This window comes from Pongo pygmaeus, chromosome 13, assembly GCF_028885625.2.
Source record: "Pongo pygmaeus isolate AG05252 chromosome 13, NHGRI_mPonPyg2-v2.0_pri, whole genome shotgun sequence".
In the NCBI taxonomy this organism is placed as follows: Eukaryota; Metazoa; Chordata; class Mammalia; order Primates; family Hominidae; genus Pongo; species Pongo pygmaeus.
In genome coordinates this window covers 21,406,853-21,431,188 of record NC_072386.2, presented here as the reverse complement: position 1 = coordinate 21,431,188, position 24,336 = coordinate 21,406,853, and the positions used below count along the sequence as shown (strand labels likewise).

Sequence of the window (24,336 nt, the reverse complement as noted above, 5' to 3'; positions counted from 1 at the left end):
CATCTTGAGAGGAAAACTTCACACCGACTTCCTCTACCATAAATTCTCTCCCTCCTCTCAACTCTACACTTCTCTTTGCCAACATACACCACTACTGCTTCACTGATTTTTTTTTTTTTAAAGCCCACAGTCCTTTCTGGCTCTTTTCCACCTTTAACACTCTTATGTTGAAATCTTCCGTTTTTCCTCCTTTCTCTTTAGTAAGACCTCAGCTTTTTAAAAAAGCTAGGCTTGATTGTTTATTCTGCATGGTCCACTTCTGCCTTCCTTCCTCTTCTATTACCCTTTTCTTATTCTAGACTGTTTTTAAACTCAGTTATGCTTGCTTTCACCAAAGCCTTAACCTTTCCTGTGATTAGAAAAAGATGCTTATGTTTCCATTACTTTTCCTACAAGAAAACACATTCTCAAATTCATATCCACTTCAAACTCTCCCAACGTTTTGCATCCAGAAGCATAAAGTGGCCATTATTGTGAAGTCCACTCAGTGACCATTTAAGCTTGGTGTTATGCCACACACTGTATAGTGAATTTCATAATCCTGGTGCCAGATTTCTAAATTATTACAGACAGTAGATGATGGGCCGGGCACAGTGGCTCACACCTGTAATCCCAAAACTTGGGGAGGCCAAGGCAGGCAGATTGCTTGAGACCAGGAGTTCGAGACCAGCCTGGCCAACATGGTGAAACCCTGTCTCTAAAAATACAAAAATTAGCTGGGCGTGGTGGCGCATTCCCGTAATCCCAGCTACTCCGGAGGCTGGGATGGGAGAATCACTGGAATCTGAGAGGCTGAGGCTCCAGTGAGCCGAGATTGCATCACTGCACTGCATTCCAGCCTGGGTGACAGAGGGAGACCCTGTCTCCAAAAAAAAAAAAAAAAAAAAAAGAATTGATATGAAATTGAAATTGCTTCTCCACTTTCCCTTCCCTCTCGTGGTCTCTCCTTGGTGAAACCAAGGTGCATTTTTCTGGACCCACCTATCTTGGGGGTGATTAGGACTAGAGGGTTGTAAATACTTACAATTCTTTTCCTTTCTGATATAATTATTGATCTCCTTCTAGAAGCCCTGTCATCTTTGCTGGAGACTTTTTATTTAAGCATTCTTTTGTAGAAGAATCTCTAATGTCCTTTTTTCATTCAGATCTACACTTGACAAATCCTAAAGCTATTTCTACACAGTTCCTTTATTCATTTTTCCTTTTCTTTTTTTTTTTTATTTTTTTGTGCCTGTTATTTTTCATGGGTTTATCATCTCTTTACAAATGGGCTGCATCCACTGAGGGGCAGCATTGATTTCCCACTGCTGTCACTCAGCGCCTCAGCCTCCTTTGATCTCTTTTTTGGTTCACCCTTGTTGCCCATACTTACTTTCCTTTATTGTCTGTTCTAATCTTCTCCTTTTCTATCTCTTTAATGAAATTCACTATTTTAAAAAAGATTTCTGGGGTCTCAAAGTTTTTCAGGGGATCTCACATAAGTCTCTGCATTGTGACCCAAACTGTGTAGTACTGATTTCCAATGGATTGGGACTGATGGGCGGGGTGGGGGGTCGTTGTTGGGAGAGCAGAATATCCTCATGAATAGAGTTTCTCAGCTGTGACACTGTTAACATTTTGGAGGATAATCCTTTGTTGTGGGGGGCTGTCCTGTGCATTGTAGGATGCTTAGCATCTGCTCAGTAGATGCCAATGATATTATCTCAGTTGTGACAACCAAAATGTCTCCAAATCCTGCCAAATGTTCCTGGCAGACAAAATATACCCTCTACCCCAGTGTATACAATTACTGTACTAGACTATCAGCTTTTTGAAATTGATTAAATGGTTATACTTTCTCTTCCCAACTGCTGATTTGTAGCCGGAATTTTAAAAGTGTGGTCTTTGACTTACTTGGTAGGTGGTAGCTTCTTAAAATTGCAGGTTCCTGAGCTTATCCTAGACCTACTGAATCAGAAACGCTGAAGGTAGAACCCAGAGATCTGATTTTTACAAGACACTACCTTCTCACCCCCAACCAGGTAATTCTGCCCTAGGCTTGACCCTCTTGTGGCATAACTGCTGCATTATCTACATTTTTTTTCCCTGCAAGTCTTCCTGGTGTTCCAGCTTTGCTTCCGCTTTTGGCCCCATGATGCCAACACAAATAAGGAGGCCTCAGGTTACCAAGACAACTGGAGCACAGGAAACTGTATGGGCTCAGTGCTCCCACAGGCATCACGGACTGTGACTATGCTGGCTTGCTTTCTCCTTAGGGACTCAGCCATGCTTCCTTTTACCCATCCCCCAAACTACCCAGACTGGCAGATACTGAGTCCCAAGCCACAGATCCTGATTTCACAGACCTGGTAGTAGATTTATGGGGTGGGTAGGATAAGGAATGGTGAATGAAGCTTTCCTTCTAGCATTGATATTTCATGTCATTTTGGTGATAATTGAATTTGTAATCATGAGAACTACATTTCCCTGGGAGTTGGTTGTTAGATGCAAGCTTTGGAATCAGGATGCTTCTCTTTATTTATGTTATTTATGTCTGCTTCACTGGACCTTGAGTCTTAGATGTTTTTGCATCCCTAGCTAAATGTCTTTACAATTTGCTTTGGGCCAAAAGGTTTGGCAATCTACTTCTAGTACACTGGAAGCAGCTAATGTTCAGCAAGAAAAGAATATTTTTAGGGCCAGGTGCAGTGGCTCATGCCTGTAATCCCAGCACTTTGGGAACATGAGGCAGATGGATTGCTTGAGTCTAGGAGTTCAAGACCTGCCTGGGTAACATGACAAAACCCTGTCTCTACAAAAAAGAATACAGAAATTAGCCAGGTGTGGTGGTGCACTCCTGTAGTCTCAGCTACTTGGGAGGCTCAGGTGAGAGAATCACTTGAGCCTGGGAGGTCGATGCTGCAGTGAGCCATGATTGTGCCACTGCACTTCAGCTTGGGTGACAGAGCAAGACCCTGTCTCAAACAAACAAACAAATAAAAAAAAAACCCTAAAAAACAAAAACAACCAAATAATGAATTTGGGTTCTATTTACACTTAGTTATCAAAGCTAGTCATTTTTTAAAGGAGGATCATCTGGCTTGATTAAATTAAGTTTCTTTAAAGCCACAAATAAATGAAAACCTACTTGCACTTAGATGCTTAAAAATACTGACTCTGGCTGGGTGTGGTGGCTCACACCTGTAATCCCAGCACTTTGGGAGGCCGAGGCAGGCAGATCACTTGAGGTCAGGAGTTCAAATCAACCTGGTCAACATGGTAAAACCTCCATCTCTACCAAAAATACAAAAAATTAACCAGGCATGTTGGCACATGCCTGTCATCCCAGCTGAGGCAGGAGAATCACTTGAACCTGAGGCAGAGGTTGCAGTGAGCCAAGATCAGTGTGAGATTCTGTTGAAAAAAAAAATTCAACTTGATCCAAAACAGGAGCAGGCTGCCTCCTTGGGATATTCATGTCATGCCAGAGCAAGGGAGAATACAAGGAAATAAGGCAGACGTGATAGCTCTCCTCAGACAATTGAGGGACTGTCATGATGAAGGAGCAATTAGATTTATTGGTTTAGTTCCAGAAGATAGATTAAGAACTTTTATTTAGTGATGGAGGACAAATTTTGGCTTGATAAGGAACAACTTTTGACTCATTTGAGGACCCCAAAGTGGAATGAACTGAATTGTTAGGCAGTAAATTTTGGCCATATTGTTTATATAGAGGTTAGATGACCGTTTGCCCAAGGGTTGGATGAGGTTTTAGACATTAAATTGGGTTCAACCTGCGAGGAGAAGCAGGCAGATTTAGGAAAAGTCAATTCGCCCTTTCTGTCATGTGATTCTGTGGCACTATTAAATTCATTATTATTTTTCTAGACCTCTGTCAATTTTACCCCCTCAAGTAATTGATAATAGAGTTGATACTAAAGTCTTTAGAGATTTATCAAACTTTGTTCCTCAACCCTCTGGAGATTTCTGAAGGATGCCTCAGAAGTGGCTGAGAAGGGTGAAATGAAGGCTAGCTGGGGCTCTGAGCCCTTTACCTATGCTTCAACCAGAACAATCTTGCTTTTATTTGTTTTACAAATTAAACGTACTGGCTTCCTTGAAGATTTTCTTTTTAACAGAAGAAAAAAAAAAACAGTTCTGCTGTTAAAAAAAAAAGTTAAAGGCTCTGATATTTCAAGGTGTTCCTTTTATTGAAGGGAAACTGAGATATGGAAGAAGTGTCTTGCCAAAGGTCACACAGCTAGTAAATTTCAGAGCTGGGATTCAAATCTAGCTCTTCTAGTTCAAATCTTTTGTTTCTTCCACTCTACAAGTCTGCCTTGTTAGAATTCAGTAAAAGCTTCTCTCCATTCTACTGGCCACCACTGTAATCCAGAATCTCATTTCTTCTAATTTACTATTCTGTATTAGCCACTTAACTAGTCTCCTTGCTGTCTAATTCTGTTCTATATTATATATACTGTTGCCGTCTTATTCTTCTTGGAACATTGTTTTCATCCTGAGATTTCCCTGTTTAAGAACCTTCTCCCTATCTCTTAGAACTTTTCAGGCTAGCCTTGTGTTAGCATTCTTTAGGTTCCTCATTGTTCAGCTGAATGTGAGCCTAAATCCATCCTATTATGAGTAATTAATGGGCTATATAATAGTGAGATTAATGGAGTCCCTCCGTATTCCTAGACTTCACCTTTGGCAGGATTTTCATGTGTACAGTTTTAATCAGGCATGACAAGAAGATACAAAAGAAGTAGAAAATCACAGCCCATAAAAAGCAAGTTACATAATAATATGAATAATATAATCCTATTTATATCTCACATGCATGCATTTTTTCAAACAAGAATGAGATATATAGAAATTGCCTGGAAGAAAACACATCAGACTGGGCGCGATGGCTCACGCCTGTAATCCCAGCACTTCGGGAGGCCAAGGCAGGCAGATCACCTGAGGTCAGGAGTTCGAGACCAGCCTGGCCAACATGGCGAAACCCTGTCTCTACTAAAAATACAAAAATTAGCCGAGTGTGGTGGTGTATGCCTGTTATCCTAGCTGCTTGGGAGGCTGAGGCAGGAGAATCGCTTGAACCTGGGAGATGGAGATGGCAGTGAGTCAAGATCTTGCCACTGCACTCCAGTTTAGGCAACAGAGTGAGACTCCATCTCAAAAAAAAAAAAAGAAAGAAAAAAGAAAAAACACATCAGACTGATGACAGACATTAACTCTGATAAGAGAGATTGAGAAAGGAGAGGAGGGGAGGAAGAGGGACTTCCTTTTTTTACTCAGGAGGCTGAGGTGGGAGGATGGCTTGAGGCTAGGAGGTTGAGGCTGTAGTGAGCCATGATCATGCCACCACACTCAGCCTGGGAGACAGAGTGAGACCCTGTCTTGAAAATAAAATACAAAGAAGAAAAAAAAAAGAAGAAGTGAAGTGTTTTGTTTTCCCACAGTGGAGATCTTTTGAAGCACTATCCTTTTGGGAAAAGGTTAATTTCAATTCTTAGCGCTTGGTCTGATTTTTAAAAATTTGATTTAAGCTAATGATGAGAAGTGTGCATATTCCACACTCTTTAACTCCTGTGGATTGGATAACAAATTAACTCCATTTCCACTGGACAGAGAACTCATTCTTCTGGTATGTTTCAGAAGGCTAATGGAGCAAGGATAACCTTATATTACCAATGGGCTGCTTAATCTCTATAATGATTTGTTGGCCAGATACTATTGATAACAAAAAATACTTTTAAATAACTGTTTCAAAATACTTTTTTCAACTTTATTGAAATATAATTTATATACAGGAAGATGTACCCATTTAAAATGTACAATTCAGTGAGTTTTAGCAGATGTATATACCTGTGTAATCATCTCCCAATCAAGATATAGAACATCTCTGTCACCACCCCCCCACTGCCCGCAAATTTCCTTATTACCCTTTGCATTTGCTCCCCACTCATTGCAATCCACACTGATCTGGTTTCTATCACTGTAGATTTGTTTTGTAGAGTTTCATGTAAATGGAGTCACAGAGTATGTATTCTGCATTTGGCTTCTTTAACTCAGCACACTGTTTTTGATATTTATTCATGTTTTTATGTATATTAATAGTTTGGCCAGGCACGACGGCTCACTCCTGTAATCCCAGCACTTTGGGATGCTGAGGTGGGCAGATCATGGGAGGTCAGGAGTTTGAGGCTAGCCTGGCCGACATGGTGAACACACCCTGTCTTGACTAAAAATACAAAAACTAGCTGGGCGTGATGGTGCACCCCTGTAGTCCCAGCTACTCAGGAGGCTGAGGCAGGAGGATCTCTTGAACTCAGGAGACAGATTGCAGTGAGCCAAGATGGCTCCACTGCACTCCAGCCTGACAACAGAGCAAGACTCCGTCTCAAAAAAAAAAAAAAAAGTCTATTTTTATTGCTGAGCAATGATTCATTGTATGGACATACAGCAGTTTGTTTATTCATTCATCTGATGGTGGATATTTGGGCTGTTTTCCACTTTTTTCGAAGCTGCTATGAACACTCACATTGAAGTCTTTGTGGACATATGTTTGCATTTTTTTTAAGATAAATACCTAGAAGTGAAATCTGAGATCCTGTTGTAAGTAAATGTTTTACTTGATAAATAAAAGACTGCCAGTTCGGTGCAGTGGCTCATGCCTGTAATCCCAGCACTTTGGGAGGCCAAGGCAGGCAGATTGCTTGAGTCCAGGAGTTCGAGACCAGCTTGGACAACATGGTGAAACCCCATCTCTACAAAAAATACAAAAATTAGCTGGGTGTGGTGGCCCAGGCCTGTAGTCCCAGCTACTTGGGAAGCTGAGGTGGTAGGATCATCTGAGTCTAGGAGACGGAGGTTGCAGTGAGCCATGATCTTGCTTCTGCACTCCAGCCTGGGTAACAGAGCATGACCCTGTCTCAAAAAAAAAAAAAAAAAAGTTACTGATTTATTAATAAAATAAGATAAATTTTTAAAAAAGAGAAGTGCCATACTGTTTTCCAAAGCGTCTATACAATTTTCCACTTACCAGCATTATATGAGAGTTCCAGTTGCTTTGCATCCTTGTCAGCACTTAGTATTGTCAGTTTCTTTCTTTCTTTCTTTTTTTTTTTTTTTAGACGGAGTCTCGCTCTGTTGCCCAGGCTGGAGTGCAGTGGCATGATCTCGGCTCATTACAAACTCCACCTCCCGGGTTCACGCCATTCTCCTGCCTCAGCCTGCCGAGTAGCTGGGACTACAGGCGCCCGTCACCACGCCTGGCTAATTTTTTCTATTTTTAGTAGAGACGGGGTTTCACCATGTTAGCCAGGATGGTCTCGATCTCCTGACCTTGTGATCTGCCCACCTCGGCCTCCCAAAGTGCTGGGATTATAGGCATGAGCCACCGTGCCAGCCTTAGTATTGTCAGTTTCTTAAAAAAAAAAAAAAAAAATCACTCCAGTAGGTGTGTAGTGCTGCCTCATTGTGGTTTTAATTTGCATTTTCCTAATGTTTAATGACATTGAGCATCTTTTTATGTGCTTTCTTGTCACCAGTATCTCGTATTTGGTGAAATCTGTTCAAATTATTTGCCCATTTAAAAAACTGGAATGTTTGGCTTCTTGTTACTGAGTTTTAAGAGTTCTTTCTTTATATATTCTGGATACAAGTCCTTTGCGAGTATATGAATTAAAAATATTTTCCCCCAGTTGGTGGCTTGCCTTTTTGTTTTCTTTATAGTGTCTTTTGAGGAGCAGAAGTTTTAAATTTTGGTGAAGTCTAATTTTTTGCTTTTTTCTTGTATCGCTAGTGTTTTTTGTATCCTGCATAAGAAATCTTCCCTTACACCGGGTCATAAAGATTTTTTTCCTACATTTTCTCCTATATCTAAAAGTTTTATGATTTCAGCTTTTACATTTAGGTCTTTTATGTCTATGATCCATTTTGATCGCATGCTTAATTTTGTTCTCACTGCACAAAAGACACAGTAGGAAAGGAAGAATCTGGAATAAAGATGACTGCCTCTTTCAAAAGACAGACAGGTTGTAGAATAGAAATATTAAACTTTTGTTCTGTGTATTATATTATCTTCATCTAATATTGATTAAGTAGTAACTGTTCAGTAGTAAAATATATATAGATTACCTACTCTGAGTCAGGCACTGGAGATACAGTAATGAAAACACTAGACAATGTCCTTGCTCCCTTGGAGTTTATATTTGAGTGGGCGAAATTGTGTTTTTATTATGATGAGCATCCATTGTATATATGGTAAAGTCAAGAAAAATGTTGTTGCCTCTCTGTGATTTCTCAAAACCTTAGTTGAAGGAAGCATTTCAGATTGTTGGTAATCTTCTTAATATTATTGTATGATAGAGCATGAACCTCTTTCCAAAAAGAGTCACTGATCTGCAGAGAAAAGGGAATCTGGGGCTGCATACGGCCAACTATAATACAATGTGTCATGTGATAGAGCAGTGCTGGATGCAGAATCATATCAAATGATCTCATGTTCCTGTTACTGTTGAGGTGTAATGACCAGACTTAATGCTCTTTTCTTTGGTTTAAGCAAATTGGTTTTTTTTTTTTTTTGCCAAAAGAGTTCATTAATACTACATTTAGAGAACTCTTAGATCTCTTTTCTGATAGCCAGAGGACCAGATACCTTCTATAATTAGCCATTCATGTGTTCCTTAAAATGAGTCATAGTATGTGTTAATGATACCACCATTCTTCAAGCCACTTCAAGTATCAAAAATAAGTTCTATTTACTATTAACATTTATAAACTAATACCAATATTAAATAGCCAAATAATAAATAGGGTTAAATCAGAGCAGGATGAGCGCTATGACCTAGTCTTGGATGATGAGTAGGATTTCAGTAGATACAAATAAAGAGGGCAGATTAATTTATATTGATGGATTTGAGGAAAAAGATTACATCAGCAAATACATTATTCATGGCTTGATTCCTTTATCATCTATCCATAGCAGACATCATTAAATTCATCATGGCATTCTTTCTTGCTGAGCCTGGACATAGCCTGGTAAGACTAGAACTAGGTAATAGGAAAAGAAATGTAGACATTAAGTGGACATTTGTTGTTGTTGTTTTGCACTCTGTCGCCCAGGCTGGAGTGCAGTGGCACGATCTCAGCTCACTGCAACCTCCGCCTCCCAGGTTCAAGCGATTCTTGCGCCTCAGCCTGAGTAGCTGGGATTACAGGCGCCCACCATGACACCTAGCTAAGTTTTTGTATTTTTAGTAGAGACAGGGCTTCGCTATGTTGGCCAGACTGGTCTCCAACTCCTGATCTCAGGTGATCCGCCCGCCTCAGCCTCCCAAATTGCTGGGGTTACAGGCATGAGCCACTGTGCCTGGCCAGATTTTTTTTTTAAGACAAGGTCTGGCTCTGTCGCCCAAGTTGGAGTGCAGTGACTCACTGCATCCTCCCACCTCACCCTCCCGAGTAGCTGGGACCACAAGCATGTGCCACCACTCTTGGCTAATTTTTGTCTTTTTTGTAGAGATGAGGTTTCACCATGATGCCCAGGCTGGTCTTGAACTCCTGAGCTCAAGCGATCCGCCCACCTTGGCCTCCCAGAGTGCTGGGATTACAGATGTGAGCCACTGTGCCTGGCCGTGGAGAGGTTATTTTGAAAGAGACATCAGTGAGACTTTATGGACATGTCTGACCCTGGAGGTCAAGATGTGGGGCATTCCCTATGTGCAACAGGGGAGCCCTTGGCACAGAGACTATGAAGGGTTTCTGTTGCATGCATCTGAGGGGTACAATAGGTATCACAACCGCACTCAGAAAAAATAGTGCCAGGGGAAGACGGTGCAATTTATTCTGCCAGAGGGTACCACTCAGGCTATCTCCAGGCTGAGAGAGACCCTGGAGTTATACTAGCACAGAGCTGGACCATGGTTGCCAGCAGAGTAAGCAGCAAACAGGGGCAAAGGAACATTGGCCTGGAGATCTTAAGAAGCTGGAGGAGCACTTCCTCAAGGGTTGCAACTTTTTCCTGCTGCTATGAAGTCCCCTTCCCCTGATGTATCCAGATCCATCTCAGGTAGACAAGCAGGAGAGGGGTTGCTATCTGAGAGACTGAGCAGTTTTTATTCAAGAGAGTCTGAGCAGTACCTAAAAAGACATTAAATGATCAGATAGGACTATGTTAAACTGGTTTGGTGGCTTATGAGGGACAATGTAGGCAACTGTGAAGATGCACAAGACCTTCATGTGAGTAGAGGGTGCCCTCAGCTCACCCACCACTTTCGATAAAGTGAGGCAGGACTGAATGTGGAATGAGGCAGTCCTGTTTACTGTGTCCAAGAGGGACTGATTGGGCCCATTTGAGATAAGTTAGGTAGCAAGTGGCCTAGCTGAGCAGGGGGCTAGGTGCACTCAGCTGCAGGGGCACTGCGTGCCCACGTGTACCTGCCTCAGCACCACCAGTGTCACAGCCCTGGCTGCACCCATTGCCAAAGAAGAAAGAGCCATGTGGTTGAAACACATCTACTGTACCTGGCCCTGTCAGACTTGGGAGGACAGGTTCTTGTCTTGTTGTCCTTGATGCTATTTCCATCAGCATCCACCTGTTATCTCTCCTCACCCTGAGGAGCTCAACCCACCCTGATTTTGTCATTCATTTTTTTTCTCATTCACTCATTCTTTTATTGAGTCTGTTATGCCATATACTGTGCTAGGCACTGAGGACACAGTATTTTGTAGAGATAAGGGAATAAACACACATGAATGCAATGAAGCTTGAACAATATTAAGCTTCAGAAATATTACTGAGAAAATACAGAGTCTTATTGGAGTACACATATTTGGAGGAACATAGTTTGTAAAGGAAGTAGGAAGGTTTGTGCTGTGACCTAATAATGATTTTGAGGTAATCAGATGAAAAGTTGGAAGAAAGTTTCAGGCAGAAGGAACAACATGTGCAAAGATGAGAGAAATTAAAGGAACAAAAGTTCAGTGTGTCTAGAGTGTAGAGGGTGAGGAAGAGGGATGTGACGTGAGATGAGGCTGAAGAGAGGCAGGGACCTGACCATGGGGCACCTTGAAATTCAGGATCAGTTGTTTGTATTTCATCCTAAGCACAATGGGAAGCTATTCAAGAGTTTTATGCAGAGGATTGACTTTGCCAGCATCGCATTAAAAAAAAAATTAAAAAATTTTAATGTAGTTCAAATCTGCATGTCTGGTTCATTTCAGCTCCTTCACTGCCAAACCTGGGGGCAGGGACTGCTTCAGTTTCTCCGCCTAAGATTCTTACCAGCACTGCATTTTGAATGTTTTATAGTGTGGATTGGAGTGGATCAACACTAGACGCTGAGAGACAAGTTAAGGGATTGTTAATTAGTCCAGGTGAAGGATGATGGTGGTTTGAACTGCATAGGGTAGAGGTAGTAGTGAAGATAGATTTGGGGCATATTTTGGAGGTATGTCCAGCAAGGCTTAGATGTGGAGAGTAGTGAGGGAGATGGAGAATTCAAAGATAACTGAGGTTTTTGGCTGAGCACCTATGTGGATGATAGTGTCCTTTGCTGAGTAGGAGAACATTGAGTGGGAAGATATTTTGGAGGGAAATCATGTGTCTTGTTTGGATGTTGAGTTCAAAGTTCTTACAAGACCATCAAGTGAAGATATCCTGTGGGCAATTAGATATATGATTTGAAAGCTGATAGAAATGGACTAGCAATTCATTCTTGGCACATGGAAATTGGTTATTGGAGCAATGGGCATAGGTATTACCATAGAGAGAGAAAGCAAGAGAGAGAGAGTTGAGTGGAAAACAAAACCTAGAATAGATCCCTGAGGATCATCAATCAACCCAGGGGCAGGTAGAGAAGGAAGAGTCGGTAAGAGACTGAGAAAGAGCTGCCAGCTGGTTGGAAGAAACTTGGACAGTGTGGTGTCATGGAGGGTGTACCACTACAGTCAGCTGTAGGGGAGTGTCAGAGTGTTTGGCTGCACAACTGGAGATGCTCAGGTTACTTATAATAATTGAATGAGTCAGTAGGCTACAGAGGATCAGAGGAGCACACCTGGAGCTCCCAGCCTCCGCTAAGCATCTCCCTAATAAACACAGCAGCCTTCTGCCTGTCAAATCGGAAGAAAACCCGAACTCCAGGAAGTAGCAGGGGTTCAGAGGAAAGAGCAGGTGCTCACATAGGTGTATTATACCTTCAAGGTAAACCTTTAACCTGGTGAGGTTTGGTAGGATCAGAGTGAATTTCAGTCTCTGGATCTGAAGCATCCCATTAATTTTGTTGCCCTCTTATCACTTTCTAGAAGCTGACCTTACTTTTTTCTCTGTTTTGCCTCTATTTTTGCCCCTCTGATTCTCTAGCCCAGTTGATTCTCCTTGGCTCTTGATCTTGGTTTAGTTTGGCTAGCACTCCTTTTCTGAGGAGTAACTTCCATAACAAATATTTATAGTAACCCTTCTGCTTGGCTGGCAAGTCCCGGAACCTGTATCCTTACACACTGTCCTAAAAAGCAGTCACCCCAGAGCATGGCCAGCTTTATTGGCCCAGATATGATTAGATGCTTCCTTTACCCCTTCTGGAGGTGTTAGTGGTTCTGAGCCTTGGAAGTTCTGTTCTCCATAACCATCTCCTTCTCTCCTGTTTGCTTGTCTGAAACATATTTATTAGCTAGATGTTAAGGTTAGTAGTTCTACCCTTCAGTGAAGATTGATGAAAAATTAGCCCAAAATTGCTGTCTTCTAATTCCAAAAATCTATAATCTCTGTGTTCTGTGAATTGGGACTGAGGCTAGCTCTTAGCTTATTTCAGGACCTAAATTTAACCTACCCTGGGTTTAAGTGGTGGCTTGTAATTTCTATGTAGGAGAATCTTAAGGGGAGAAATCTGATTGGAAGAGAAAGGAGGCAGTTAGGTTTGCCTTAAAGCTGAGTACACAAGAGTAATCTGATCAGCTGGCTGGGACTCACTGCCAGAAAAATTAAAAAACAAAGATGTGATTGATAAAAATGTGTACTTTGTTCATGTAAGTGAGTTTTAAAAATGTAGACTCTTAAGACCTTTTTTCTCTACCTTCCGTTGGCCAATTATTGCATTTACATAGTTTCTTCCTTCCTTCCCCAAACAAAGTATAACACCATAAACCTGAGAATTTTAAACACATGCTTTGCTCACTTTTTTTCTATTTATGTATTATTTTTATTTGGTTTGCTTTTGGGGGAGGGGAGGCAGGAGTTGCCATTTGTGCCAACAACTCTTCCTCAAATCTTCCAAGCAATCTTTTCCTTGGGGAGTTGTACTACAAAATTCTATTAATTACTGTTGTGCAATATCGAGATACCTTACATATGTAGCAACAATGACACGTATGCCCACACCCAGTGAAACAAGGTCATTTTCTATTGTCAGTTATATGCATCAAGGTAACAGGTGATGGCATGGTTATGGATTAACTCACCAAGGAAATGAGTGTGGAAAGAAGAATGCAGAAATCTGAGGACTAGAGCCTGGAGATGGGGAGCTCCGAGCTCAGAGGAAGAAGAGGATCTTCGTCATGGGGAGACATCAGCTGGATATTGAGATGGAAGGATGACTATGAGTATGAGCTATTATAGAAACCGTGGTAGGAGTTTTAAGTAGATGACAGTAACATCAAATGTGACTGATGTGTAACTGGAGGAACTTACTGTCATATGCAAACTAACAACTCCACTGTATTCTTCTTCATCCAGATCATTTGTAAAAATTTTATACTAGACTACTCAATTCTATTCAACAAATATTTTTTGAGCTGCATACTAACTGTGGTGGGGTTGTATAAAAGAGCTATAAAGTTGTGTTTTAAAGTAATATGTCTTTATAAACAAATATGCTAGTAATTTATACATAAAACTCTCAAACTTTACTGGTGTATTTGTTAAGTGGAGACTACAGACCTATTTCAGTGACATTTACAAAAAGTCCTTTGGTATTCTTTTATCCTTGTGGTACCTTAAAAAAATCCATATATAGCTTCTTATTACACAAGTAATACATAATTATTGAAAAATACAGCCAGGCATGGTGGCTCACACCTGTAATCCCAGCACTTTGGGAGGCTGAGTCGGGAGGATCACTTGAGCCCAGGAGTTCAAGACCAGCCTGGGCAACACAGTGAGACCTTGTCTCTACGAAAAATAAAAAACAAATAGTCAGGTGTGGTGGTGAATGCCTACAGTCCCAGCTACTCAGGAGGCTGAGGAAGGAGGATTGCTTGAGCCCAGGAGGTTGAGCCTGCAGTGAGCTGAGATCACACTACTGCCCCTCAGCCTGGGTGACAGAGTGAGACCCTGTCTTAAGTAAAAAGAAAGAAAAGATATATATATATATAAAAATTCTAACACATACTATTCCTAAAGAGACAGTCACTCTTAACGTTTTGATTTATACTGTTCCAGGTTTCCTTTTTCTTTTTTTTTTTGAGACGGAGGCTTGCTCTGTCACCCAGGCTGGAATGCAGTGGTGCTATCTTGGCTCACTGCAACCTCTGCCTCCTGGATTCAAGCGATTCTCCTGCCACAGCCTCCCAAGTAGCTGCGACTACAGGCGCATGCCACTAGGCCTGGCTAATTTTTGTGTTTTTAGTAGACATGGGGTTTCACCATGTTGGCCAGGCTGGTCTCGAACTCCTGACCTCAGGCGATCCACCCACCTTGGCCTCCCAAAATGCTGGGATTACAGGCGTGAGCCACCGAGCCCAGCCCCAGGTTTCTTTTTAAAAATTATTTATTTATTTAATTTTTAAAATAAATAAAAGAGACGGGGTCTTGCTGTGTTGCCTAGGCTGGTCTTGAACTCCTGGGCTCAAGCAATCCTCCTGCCTTGGACTCCCAGTGTTGGGGTTGCAGGTGTGAGCAACGACACCTGGCCCGTATTATTATTTCTGAAGATCTTTTATATGTGAAAAAATAGTCCATTGTTATTTCAGTTTTATAGCCACTTTAAAAAAATATGTATTGGTGCAAAAACTTTATTCTTTGATGATAAATTTCATTAAAACATTCAAAAATTATTATAAATTGGTTGAATGAAGTGAATGGTTAATCTGGGTTATTCTGGTTTTGGTTGAATGTACATGGGACTCTGAAGGGGTCATACCCCAGTTCTACCACTCCTGGGTCCTCAGGAGACTCAGCCTCAGCACCTTGCTCCCCCATGGCAGCAAATGCCTCCCTCCCTAAGAGACTGACTGTGCTCAGCTCTGGTCAGGGCAGGCTGCACAGGCCTTTTGCTGGATGACCCGGTAGGCAGACTAAGTGTGTGCCTTTAGGGACCCAGCAAAGCAGTGGTACTAAATAGATTTGGAGGAAAGGATGTTGATGTGTTTTTAAAAACATGGAAGTAGTTGGCAGGGCGCGGTGGCTCACGCCTGTAATCCCAGCACTTTGGGAGGCCGAGGCGGGTGGATCACGAGGTCAGGAGACTGAGACCATCCTGGCTAATACGGTGAAACACCGTCTCTACTAAAAATACAAAAAATTAACTGGGCGTGTTGGCAGGCGCCTGTAGTCCCAGCTACTCGGGAGGCTGAGGCAGGAGAATGGCGTGAACCCGGGAGGCGGAGCTTGCAGTGAGCCGAGATCGCGCCACTGCACTCCAGCCTGGGCGACAGAGCGAGACTCCGTCTCAAAAACAAACAAACAAAAAAACATGGAAGTAGTTACTATGGGGAAATTTGAATTTATTGATTTTATTTTTATTTCTTTTTTGGAGGAGGGGAGTACTATAATCTTTTCAGTGTTTTTGGTTTTTATATAGGTCAATTCCCCTCTTTGACTCATCCCAAATTTTTTTGGGGGGGGCTTCAGTCACATCCTTGTCTTTTTTAGTAGCCCCCTTCCCATATTGTCTCAAGGATTGGGAAGCAGGAAATTTATAATGCCCTTTTCTCTCTCTTTTCTCCAAATTCATTTTCTCTCCTGTGTTCCTTTGGGAGAAAAGGGAAATCAATTCTGTCTCTTCACTCCTCTACATTACTCCATCTGGATGGCCCCACACTGATAGCAGTGAACCTTGAACTTGGCAGTTTTGGAGCCAGAGTCTTTGCCCTCAGTGCAGTAAATTCATTTTTTTGTTTAGCTGCCAGATTTAGGGTCCAAACAGGAAAACAGAACTCACTCTAAGCATTTAAACCAGAGGGCATTTAATCCAGAGAATTAGCTGGCTGTGAATATGGTGGAAGAGCCGAGAAACCTTTCAAGGGAAGGTGCGGCAGTGCAGGGGAAGATTAGCAACTGAACCTTCTGTCATCCCTAGGCTGTGGGAAGGAGGTGAAGTGCACGGTTCAGGGTAACTTAGAAGCCGGAACTTTGGGGGCCTGTTCTAGGGAAGCTGGGGCCAAAGAGCACCTGTCCAGATGCTGGCCAAGGCTGGGAGAGAAGGGGAAGAGGTAGTCTGGCTTCTCTCCTCCAGTTTTCTGCCAGTGCCTCCCTGACTGAGCTCAGCAGGAAGCCATCTGTGGAGGGAATGGGAAGGAGCGCCACCATTTACTACACATGCTTGCACATAAGCTTGCTTTTGTCTCTTCCTAGTTAGTACACTTCTTAAGGATATTGAACTAAGTTGAACAGTTTCTCTTTTTTGGTCATATCTTACTGATCAGCTCTTCTTATTAGACTTTTCAATGAAGAGATGAAAAATTTGAAAACCTTTACACAATGTAAAAACAAGCAAACTCTTTTAAAAACAATTTGTTTTACTCTTCCAGAATATGGTCCCAAACTGCTGATGGTGGGATGTAGTTCAATTTTGTATATGACGGACCCCGAATAATTACCATAATAATTGACGTTTATATAAAGTTTCACAATATACAAGGTACTTTTACGTTTATTGTTACTGCAAATAGGTCTTAATCTGGGGATCTTGGAGCCTGTTTATTTGACCTCTAACGGGTTAGCTTAAGGCCTAGATTTGAAAGAAAAAAACAGTAATGCTCTTTTCTTGTTTTCCTCTGAATCACAGATGATAGGCAAACTTCTTTGACCGTTTTGTTAGACAGTTTAGCTACCCTCAGTAGTGGGAGGTGTTCTTAGCTGTCACTGGTGGGAGAGGCTGGCATCAAATTACTACTCTGTTTTTCTCTCTTGGTGACCTAGCAGGTGTTTAGGACAATGACTACTACTCATGTGGAACCTTTGCAATCATATAGATCATGCCTGTTGTTTTTGGCCTATTCTCCTTCTTCTTCTTTTTTTTTTTTAGATGGAGTCTTGCTGTGTCACCCAGGCTGGAGTGCAGTGGTATGATCTTGGTTCACTGCAACCTCCACCTCCTGGGTTCAATCAATTCTCCTGCCCTCAGCCTCCCGAGTAGCTGGAATTACAGGCACCCGCCACCATGCCTGGCTAATTTTTGTATTTTTAGTAGAGACAGGGTTTCATTATGTTGGCTAGGCTGGTCTTGAACTCCTAACCTCAGGTGATCTACCTGCCTCGGCCTCCCAAAGTGTTGGGATTACAGGCGTAAACCACCGCATCTGGCCCGCTATTCTCATCTAAATAAATATTTTATTTGTTTATTTTCAAAGTATCATCCTTGGCCCTCAAGGAAGAGTCTAAGTCAGCCCTACAGTTCATCTTGTCTAGTGTTTGATCAAGATTTGCTTTGCGGGCCAGGCATGGTGGCTCACGCCTGTAATCCCAGCACTTTGGGAGGCCAAGGCAGGCAGATCATGAGGTCAGGAGATCGAGACCATCCTGGCTAACAAGGTGAAACCCCGTCTCCACTAAAAATACAAAAAATTAGCCGTACGTGGTGGTGGGCGCCTGTAGTCCCAGGTACTCGGGAGGCTGAGGCAGGAGAATCGCTTGAACCCGGGAGGCGGAGCTTGCAGTGAGCCGAGATTGCGCCACTGCACTCCAGCCTGGGCAACAGAGCGAGACTCCGTCTCAAAAAAAAAAAAAAAAAGATTTGCTTTGTGGAAAATCAAAATAATTGAATTTATTCTTGGGCCAGAGATACCCCAACCAATCTTAGCTTTGTTTTTATGACATTATACATGAAGTTATCTAAATCAGGTTTTTTGTTGTTGTTGTTGTTTTTTGTCGTTTTTTTGAGATGGAGTCTTGCTCTCTCGCCCAGGCTAGAGTGCACTGGCGCGATCTCGGCTCACTGCAAGCTCTGCCTCCTGGGTTCACGCCATTCTCCTGCCTCAGCCTCCCCAGTAGCTGGGACTACAGGTGCCCACCACCATGCCTGGCTAATTTTTTGTATTTTTAGTAGAGACGGGGTTTCACCGTGTTAGCCAGGATGGTCTTGATCTCCTGACCTCGTGATCCACCTGCCTCAGCCTCCCAAAGTGCTGGGATTACAGGCGTGAGCCACTGTGCCAGGCCTAAATCATGTTTTGTGTGGTTTTTTTTTTTGTACTTGTTTTTTCATTTATTTATTTTTATATATATATATATAGAGAGAGAGAGAGAGAGAGAGATAGGATCTTGCTACGTTGACCAGGCTGGTTTCAAACTTTGGCCTCAAACGATCCTTCCATCTTGGCCTCCCAAAATGCTAGGATTACAGGTGTGAGCCAACGCGCCCAGCCTGGTACTTGTTTCTTGTAAGATGTTCTAGTTCTAACTCTTCTTCTTCAGACCTACTGATCTTGGATTATACTTTCTATAATACTTTATCTTTTGGTTCCAAATGACTGGTTTTCAGAAAAGCCCCCTTAGCTCTGATGCTACTGTTCTGCCCTTTGATGTTTTTAATCTCCTTGCTACAGCTATGAGGGATTCATCATGTGTGTTTATCTATTGAAAGAAATCCCATCTTTCCCTTTGAGGTCCCATTGCCATCCTTTAAAACATTCAAGATATCAAGCACCCCATATCAATGACATATTTTTATGCTTTCTTGTTTATGATTAAGATTCATTTTTAATTAAAAATTTTGAATAGGTCGTACTTGCACACCTGTTACAAAATTAAAGATATACAAAATGGGCTGGGCGTGGTGGCTCACGCCTGTAATCCCAGCACTTTGGGAAACCGAGGTGGGCGGATCACCTGAGGTCGGGAGTTCGAGACCAGCCTGATCAACATGGAGAAACCCCATCTCTACTAAAAATACAAAAAAATTGGCCAGGAGTGGTGGCGCATGCCTGTAATCCCAGCTACTTGGGAGGCTGAGGCAGGAGAATCACTTGAACCCAGGAGGCGGAGGTTGCTGTGAGCCAAGATTGCGCCATTGCACTACAGCCTGGGCAACAAGAGTGAAACTCTGTCTCAAAAAAAAAAAAAAAAAGGTATACAAAATGATAAATAATGAAAAAACTTTCTCTTTCATCTTGCCCTTTTGATACCTTGTTCCCCCTCAGGGAGGTATTCGGTGTTAACAGTTTCCAGTCCAAAAGCTACGTTTTAAGGCATAATTATATTTCTGGCCCCCTCTCTAAAGTCCCTCAATTATTAATATATTAACTTTGTAGAAGGATGTATCACAACATTATACTGAAAAATAAGCTGAATATTCAAAAGTGTTCAAGCAGTCAGAATACTTTGGAATATAATATGACGTGTCAAACTGGTGTCTGACATGGATGGCTTCTGGGTGGATGCAAGTCCCTAAATGTCCAGCCTTCCTTCTGTGCATTTGCTTTGCCTTCCTGCATACCCACTCCCTCCTCTCAAATGCACAAATAATGCACATTCGCCTTCCTGTTTGCTTTCTCTTAAGCCCAAGGCTTGTTAATCTGGGATCCTTTAGCTCCTAGATCCACGTGCACCTGAAATGATATGTAAAACGTTGTGGAATAATATGTATATGTGCTTTTTATATTTTAATGGGGAAAAGAAAGTATACATGGCTTTCATCTGCTGTTCTATCTCCAGTCTATCTCTGTCTTCTTTATTCTGCCTAAACCTTCAAACTCCTGGTTCCTTCTGTCACTCAAAAGATGACTTTGCTTCCCCATTGAGGAATGCAGTTGAGCTCCTTATTTCATATAACCTTCCCTTCATTTCAATATATTACAGAGGATGTTGAGTAAGGTTTTTTTCTATTGCCCTGGAATTGGTGAGTAGGGTCCAAAGCTGGGACAAAGAGGACTAAATACTGCACGTTCTAGAGAGAGTTGCTAATAATTGGAGTCAGAGCTCCTCTCCAGGGCTTGCAAAGAGGTAGCAGAAGTGGCCCTGCAACTTCCAGCCAACCCATACCTTACCACCCCACCTCCATTCCCAGACTATATAAGATAAAAGATGACTGAAAGGAGGCTGTCATGAGCCTAGCAGGGAGTACTTTTCCCTCCTTTCCCCCCTTAAAGTAAGCAAGGGAGTATGAAAGAGATCTACATGAAAGAGAGATTGATTTCTCATTCCTTGGTTAAACTATCTGTTTAGACAGTGGATTTGTTCAGCTCTGCACCAATCTGAGAAGAGGAAAGGCAATTAGAGAAAGGAGGAAGGGCAGAGTGAGGGGATAGTAGTGGAATAGTCTGCATTCATTCTGTTTGGCTTAGCAAGGGCATGTGAGTTTCTGTGATCAAAGGGACACTGAGGAAGATCGCCGGGCTTGAGCCATCATGCTAGTAACGCATCCAAAAGGCTGCCTGCTGAACAGAAGTTAGGAGGGTTAAAGAGATGGCTTGGATCAGGATTGTCTGCATTAGGGCACAACTCAGTGGAGAGGCCCAGCAGGACCTTCTAAAGAACTCACATAACTGTCTCATAAGAGAGCCAGCATCTTTTTTTTTTAGATGGGGTCTGTTGCCCAGGCTGGAGTATAGTGTTGTGATCATGGCTCTTTGCAGCCGGAATCTCTTGGGCACAAGTGATCCTCCTGCCTCAGCCTCCCGAGTATCTGGGACTGCAGCTATGTGCCACCACACTTGGCTAATTTTAAAAACAATTTTTTAGAGACAGGGTCTCCCTATGTTGCCCAGGCTGGTCTCAAACTCCTGGGCTCAAGTGATCCTCCTGCCTCAGCCTTCCAGTATCTTGGGATTACAGGCATGAGCCACCGTGCCCAAGAAGGATAGCATTTTGACATCTGCCAAACAACAGGTTGGCATGGCCTGTCAGCAAACAGTGGTTTGTGATAAGTACCTTGTTAAATAAAAAGAGAGTTGTTCTTTTCCTCCCTGCCCTCCTCCTAGTTCTCAACCATCAAGGAGCTAAAACCCTTCTAGAGAACCTTCCAGAGAACTAGAAGAGGAGGAGCAGAATCAATAGAAGGGATCATATTCTCCTCTCCGCCGCAGGTTCCTTAAGCCATGGCTTAAGATGAGTTCTGCATTGGACCTGAGACTGGAGTTTTAAGCCATATTGGACTAAGTCTTTAAATAACCAAAAGGGAGCAGAGTGTTATGGACTCTGACCATGATGTTGTGAAGAGGTACAAAAGAGACATTTGTCATGGCACAGATGAAGACTGCGATGGGTGGCAGGTTATGTTTATACCTGACCAAGCTCAATGCTCAACAGATAAGTTAAATTTATCCATCACGAAATCTATCCCTGAATCCATTGTCCCAACTTTCCCTGCAGTCTCAGAGGAATTTCTTTTTCTTTTAAAGTGAATCCCTGGCTGGGAGCAGTGGCTCACACTTGTGATCCCAGCAATTTGGGAGGCTGAGGAGGGTGGATCACTTGAGGTCAGGAGTTCAAGATCAGCCTGGGCAACATGGTGAAACTCCATCTCTACCAACAATACAAAACAAACAAACAACAACAAAAAGCAACCAACCAGGCGTGGTGGTGTGCATCTGTGGTCCCAGCTATTTGGGAGGCTGAAGTGGGAGGATTGCTTGAGTCTCGGGGGATGGAGGTTGCAGTGAGCCGAGATGATGCCACTACACTCCAGCCTGGGTGACAGAGTGAGACTCTGTCTCAAAATATAAATAAATAAATAAAAATAAAGTGAATCCCTTCATCCATACTCATATATCCATTGAGAAAACATTTATTTGAATTCTAAAATGTACTGCCAATGTGAGGTACAAAGATTAAGGATGATAAAATTCCTTCTCATGGAATACACAATCTAATGGGGTAGAAAGTACCTACTTAAAACCAATCTATTAAATTAAATTGAAAAGTGGCCTAAGTAAGCCTCAAAGAAGAGTAATTAGAACTCAAGGGAAGAGAAAACATTTCAGGCTGACAGAAAACCCACGGGCATGGAATAACATGGCCCACTTAGAGGACTATAGATAGTTCTATATGTTCAGAAGGCATATGTGGCTGCAGAGGAGGCTGGAGAGGAAGATGGAGCCAGGACCACCTGGTGGGCTGAGATTCTTGTTCTCCATCCTGCAGGCTAGTGGCTCTGAACAGCAGTAGTACTTTTCCTGGCGGGGCATTTTGGCAGGTGGTGGGTGCGCAGGAGGTAGTGGGGGCAGGGGGGAGGGGGTGGGGGGCAGGCGGGAGGGGGTGGGGGGGAAGGCGGCATTTTTTTGGTTGCTATAGTGATGAGAGTGGGTGCTACTTGCATTGTAGTAGTTGGAGGCCACAGATGTTAGACTCTGCAATGTGAGGACAGTTCCACATAATTAAGAATGTATTCCATGAGAGAAGGAATTTTACTTTGTTTTGGTTGTTAATCCTTATACCTTGACACTGGCAATACCTTTTAGGTGTCAAATAAATGTCCTGAATTCAGCATGATTTAGATATCCTGAGTTCTGCACAGTCTTCAAATATTCCACCAAACAGTTGTTTAGGGTGTTATATATAAATACATCTGGTCTGTTATTGCTTATCCTAACACTGGTGTTTAATCCAGTATCTTTCTTTATGGAGTGGCTTCTGATCTTTAAATCAAAATTTATTCATTCCTTATAATTAGATGGAAGCATCTAATTACAATTAGCTGAGTGCCTCCTTTGGTGTTCTATCACAGTTATATCCAACCATTTACATATTGAAATACCTGTTTTTAAAATAAGTTATTGTCTTTTATTTCTCTTGTTTTATTTTTTTTTTGAGATAGAGTCTCACTCTGTTGCCCAGGGTGGAGTGCAGTGGCGTGATCTTGGCTCACTGCAACCTCCACCTCCCAGGTTCAAGGGATTCTTGTGTCCCAGGTTCAAGGGATTCTTGTGCCTCAGCCTCCTGAGTAGCTGAGATTACAGGTGCCTGCCAACATGCCTGGCTATTATTTCTCTTCTATATTACAGTTAGGACATTTTATTGATGTTTTGAAATTATGTGTAGAGATAGGTTGTATTATCTATGCATTTTATTTTAAGTTAGTAAAGGTACCGTTAGAAAATAATTATTAGAAGGAAGATTTAGGTTTGGTAGCATCAAGAGTCAGTGTTTCATCACTGATTTTCAAAGTGTTATTTTGAGCTGCAGAGCTCAAACATTTTTGTTCATGAGCTCCTTAAAATAATAACCCACTCACACAATTTTAAATTGAAATCTAACTTTATTATTACAAGGTTTTTTGTTTTTGTTTTTGTTTTTTGAGACGGAGTCTCACACTGTTGCCCAGGCTGGAGTGCAGTGGCATGACCTCGGCTCACTGCAATCTCCGCCTTCTGGAACCAAGTGATTCTCCTGCCTCAGCCTCCCGAGTAGCTGGGATCACAGGCATGTGCCACCATGCCTGGCTAATTTTCGTATTTTTAGTAGAGACGGGGTTTCTCCATGTTGGTCAGGCTGGTCTCAAACTCCTGACCTCAGGCGATCCACCCTTCTCAGCCTGCCAAAGTGCTGGAATTACAGGTGTGAGCCACCGTGCCGGGCCAGATAAAGCAGACTTTTAACCATTTTATTGAATAAAGTACACCAACTATGAAATAAGTTACTTAATTTTTTTTTTTTTTTGAGATGGAGTTTTACTCCTGTTGCCCAAGCTGGAGTGCAATGGTGTGATCTCGGCTCATTGCAACCTCCCCCTCCCGGGTTCAAGCGATTCTCGTGTCTCAGCCTCCCGAGTAGCTGGGATTACAGGCATACGCCACCACGCCTGGCTAATTTTTGTATTATTAGTAGAGATGGGGTTTCTCCATGTTGGTCAGGCTGGTCTCTAACTCCTGACCTCAGGTAATCCAACCACCTTGGCCTCCCAAAGTGCTGGGATTACAGGCGTGAGCCACCACGCCTGGCTAGTTACTAAATTTTTTTTTTTTTTTTTGAGACGAAGTCTCACTCTGTCTCCCAGGTTGGAGTGCAGTGGCGCAATCTCGGCTCACTGCAAGCTCTACCTCCCAGATTCACACCATTCTCCTGCCTCAGCCTCCTGAGTAGCCTGGACTACAAGCGCTGGCCACCACGCCAGGCTAATTTTCTGTATTTTTAGTAGAGACGTGGTTTCACCGTGTTAGCCAGGATGGTCTCGATCTCCTGACCTCGTGATCCACCCG

The 24,336-nt window shown here is 42.5% G+C and overlaps 1 protein-coding gene across 2 annotated transcripts in view; it reads left to right on the top strand.

Moving 5' to 3' along the window:
* Positions 1-24,336, top strand: part of RGP1 (RGP1 homolog, RAB6A GEF complex partner 1) — a 34,375-nt gene that overhangs the window by 9,455 nt on the left and 584 nt on the right. Inside the window, exon 10 of one of the 2 annotated variants that reach the window (XM_063650464.1) lies at positions 13,395-14,352. The exons of the other annotated variant lie outside the window; for it this stretch is intronic. Coding sequence (XP_063506534.1) covers positions 13,395-13,412 — 18 coding nt within the window. The 3' untranslated portion in view covers positions 13,413-14,352. Of the gene's footprint in view, positions 1-13,394; positions 14,353-24,336 lie in introns of those variants that run through there. 2 annotated transcript variants of the gene reach the window in all.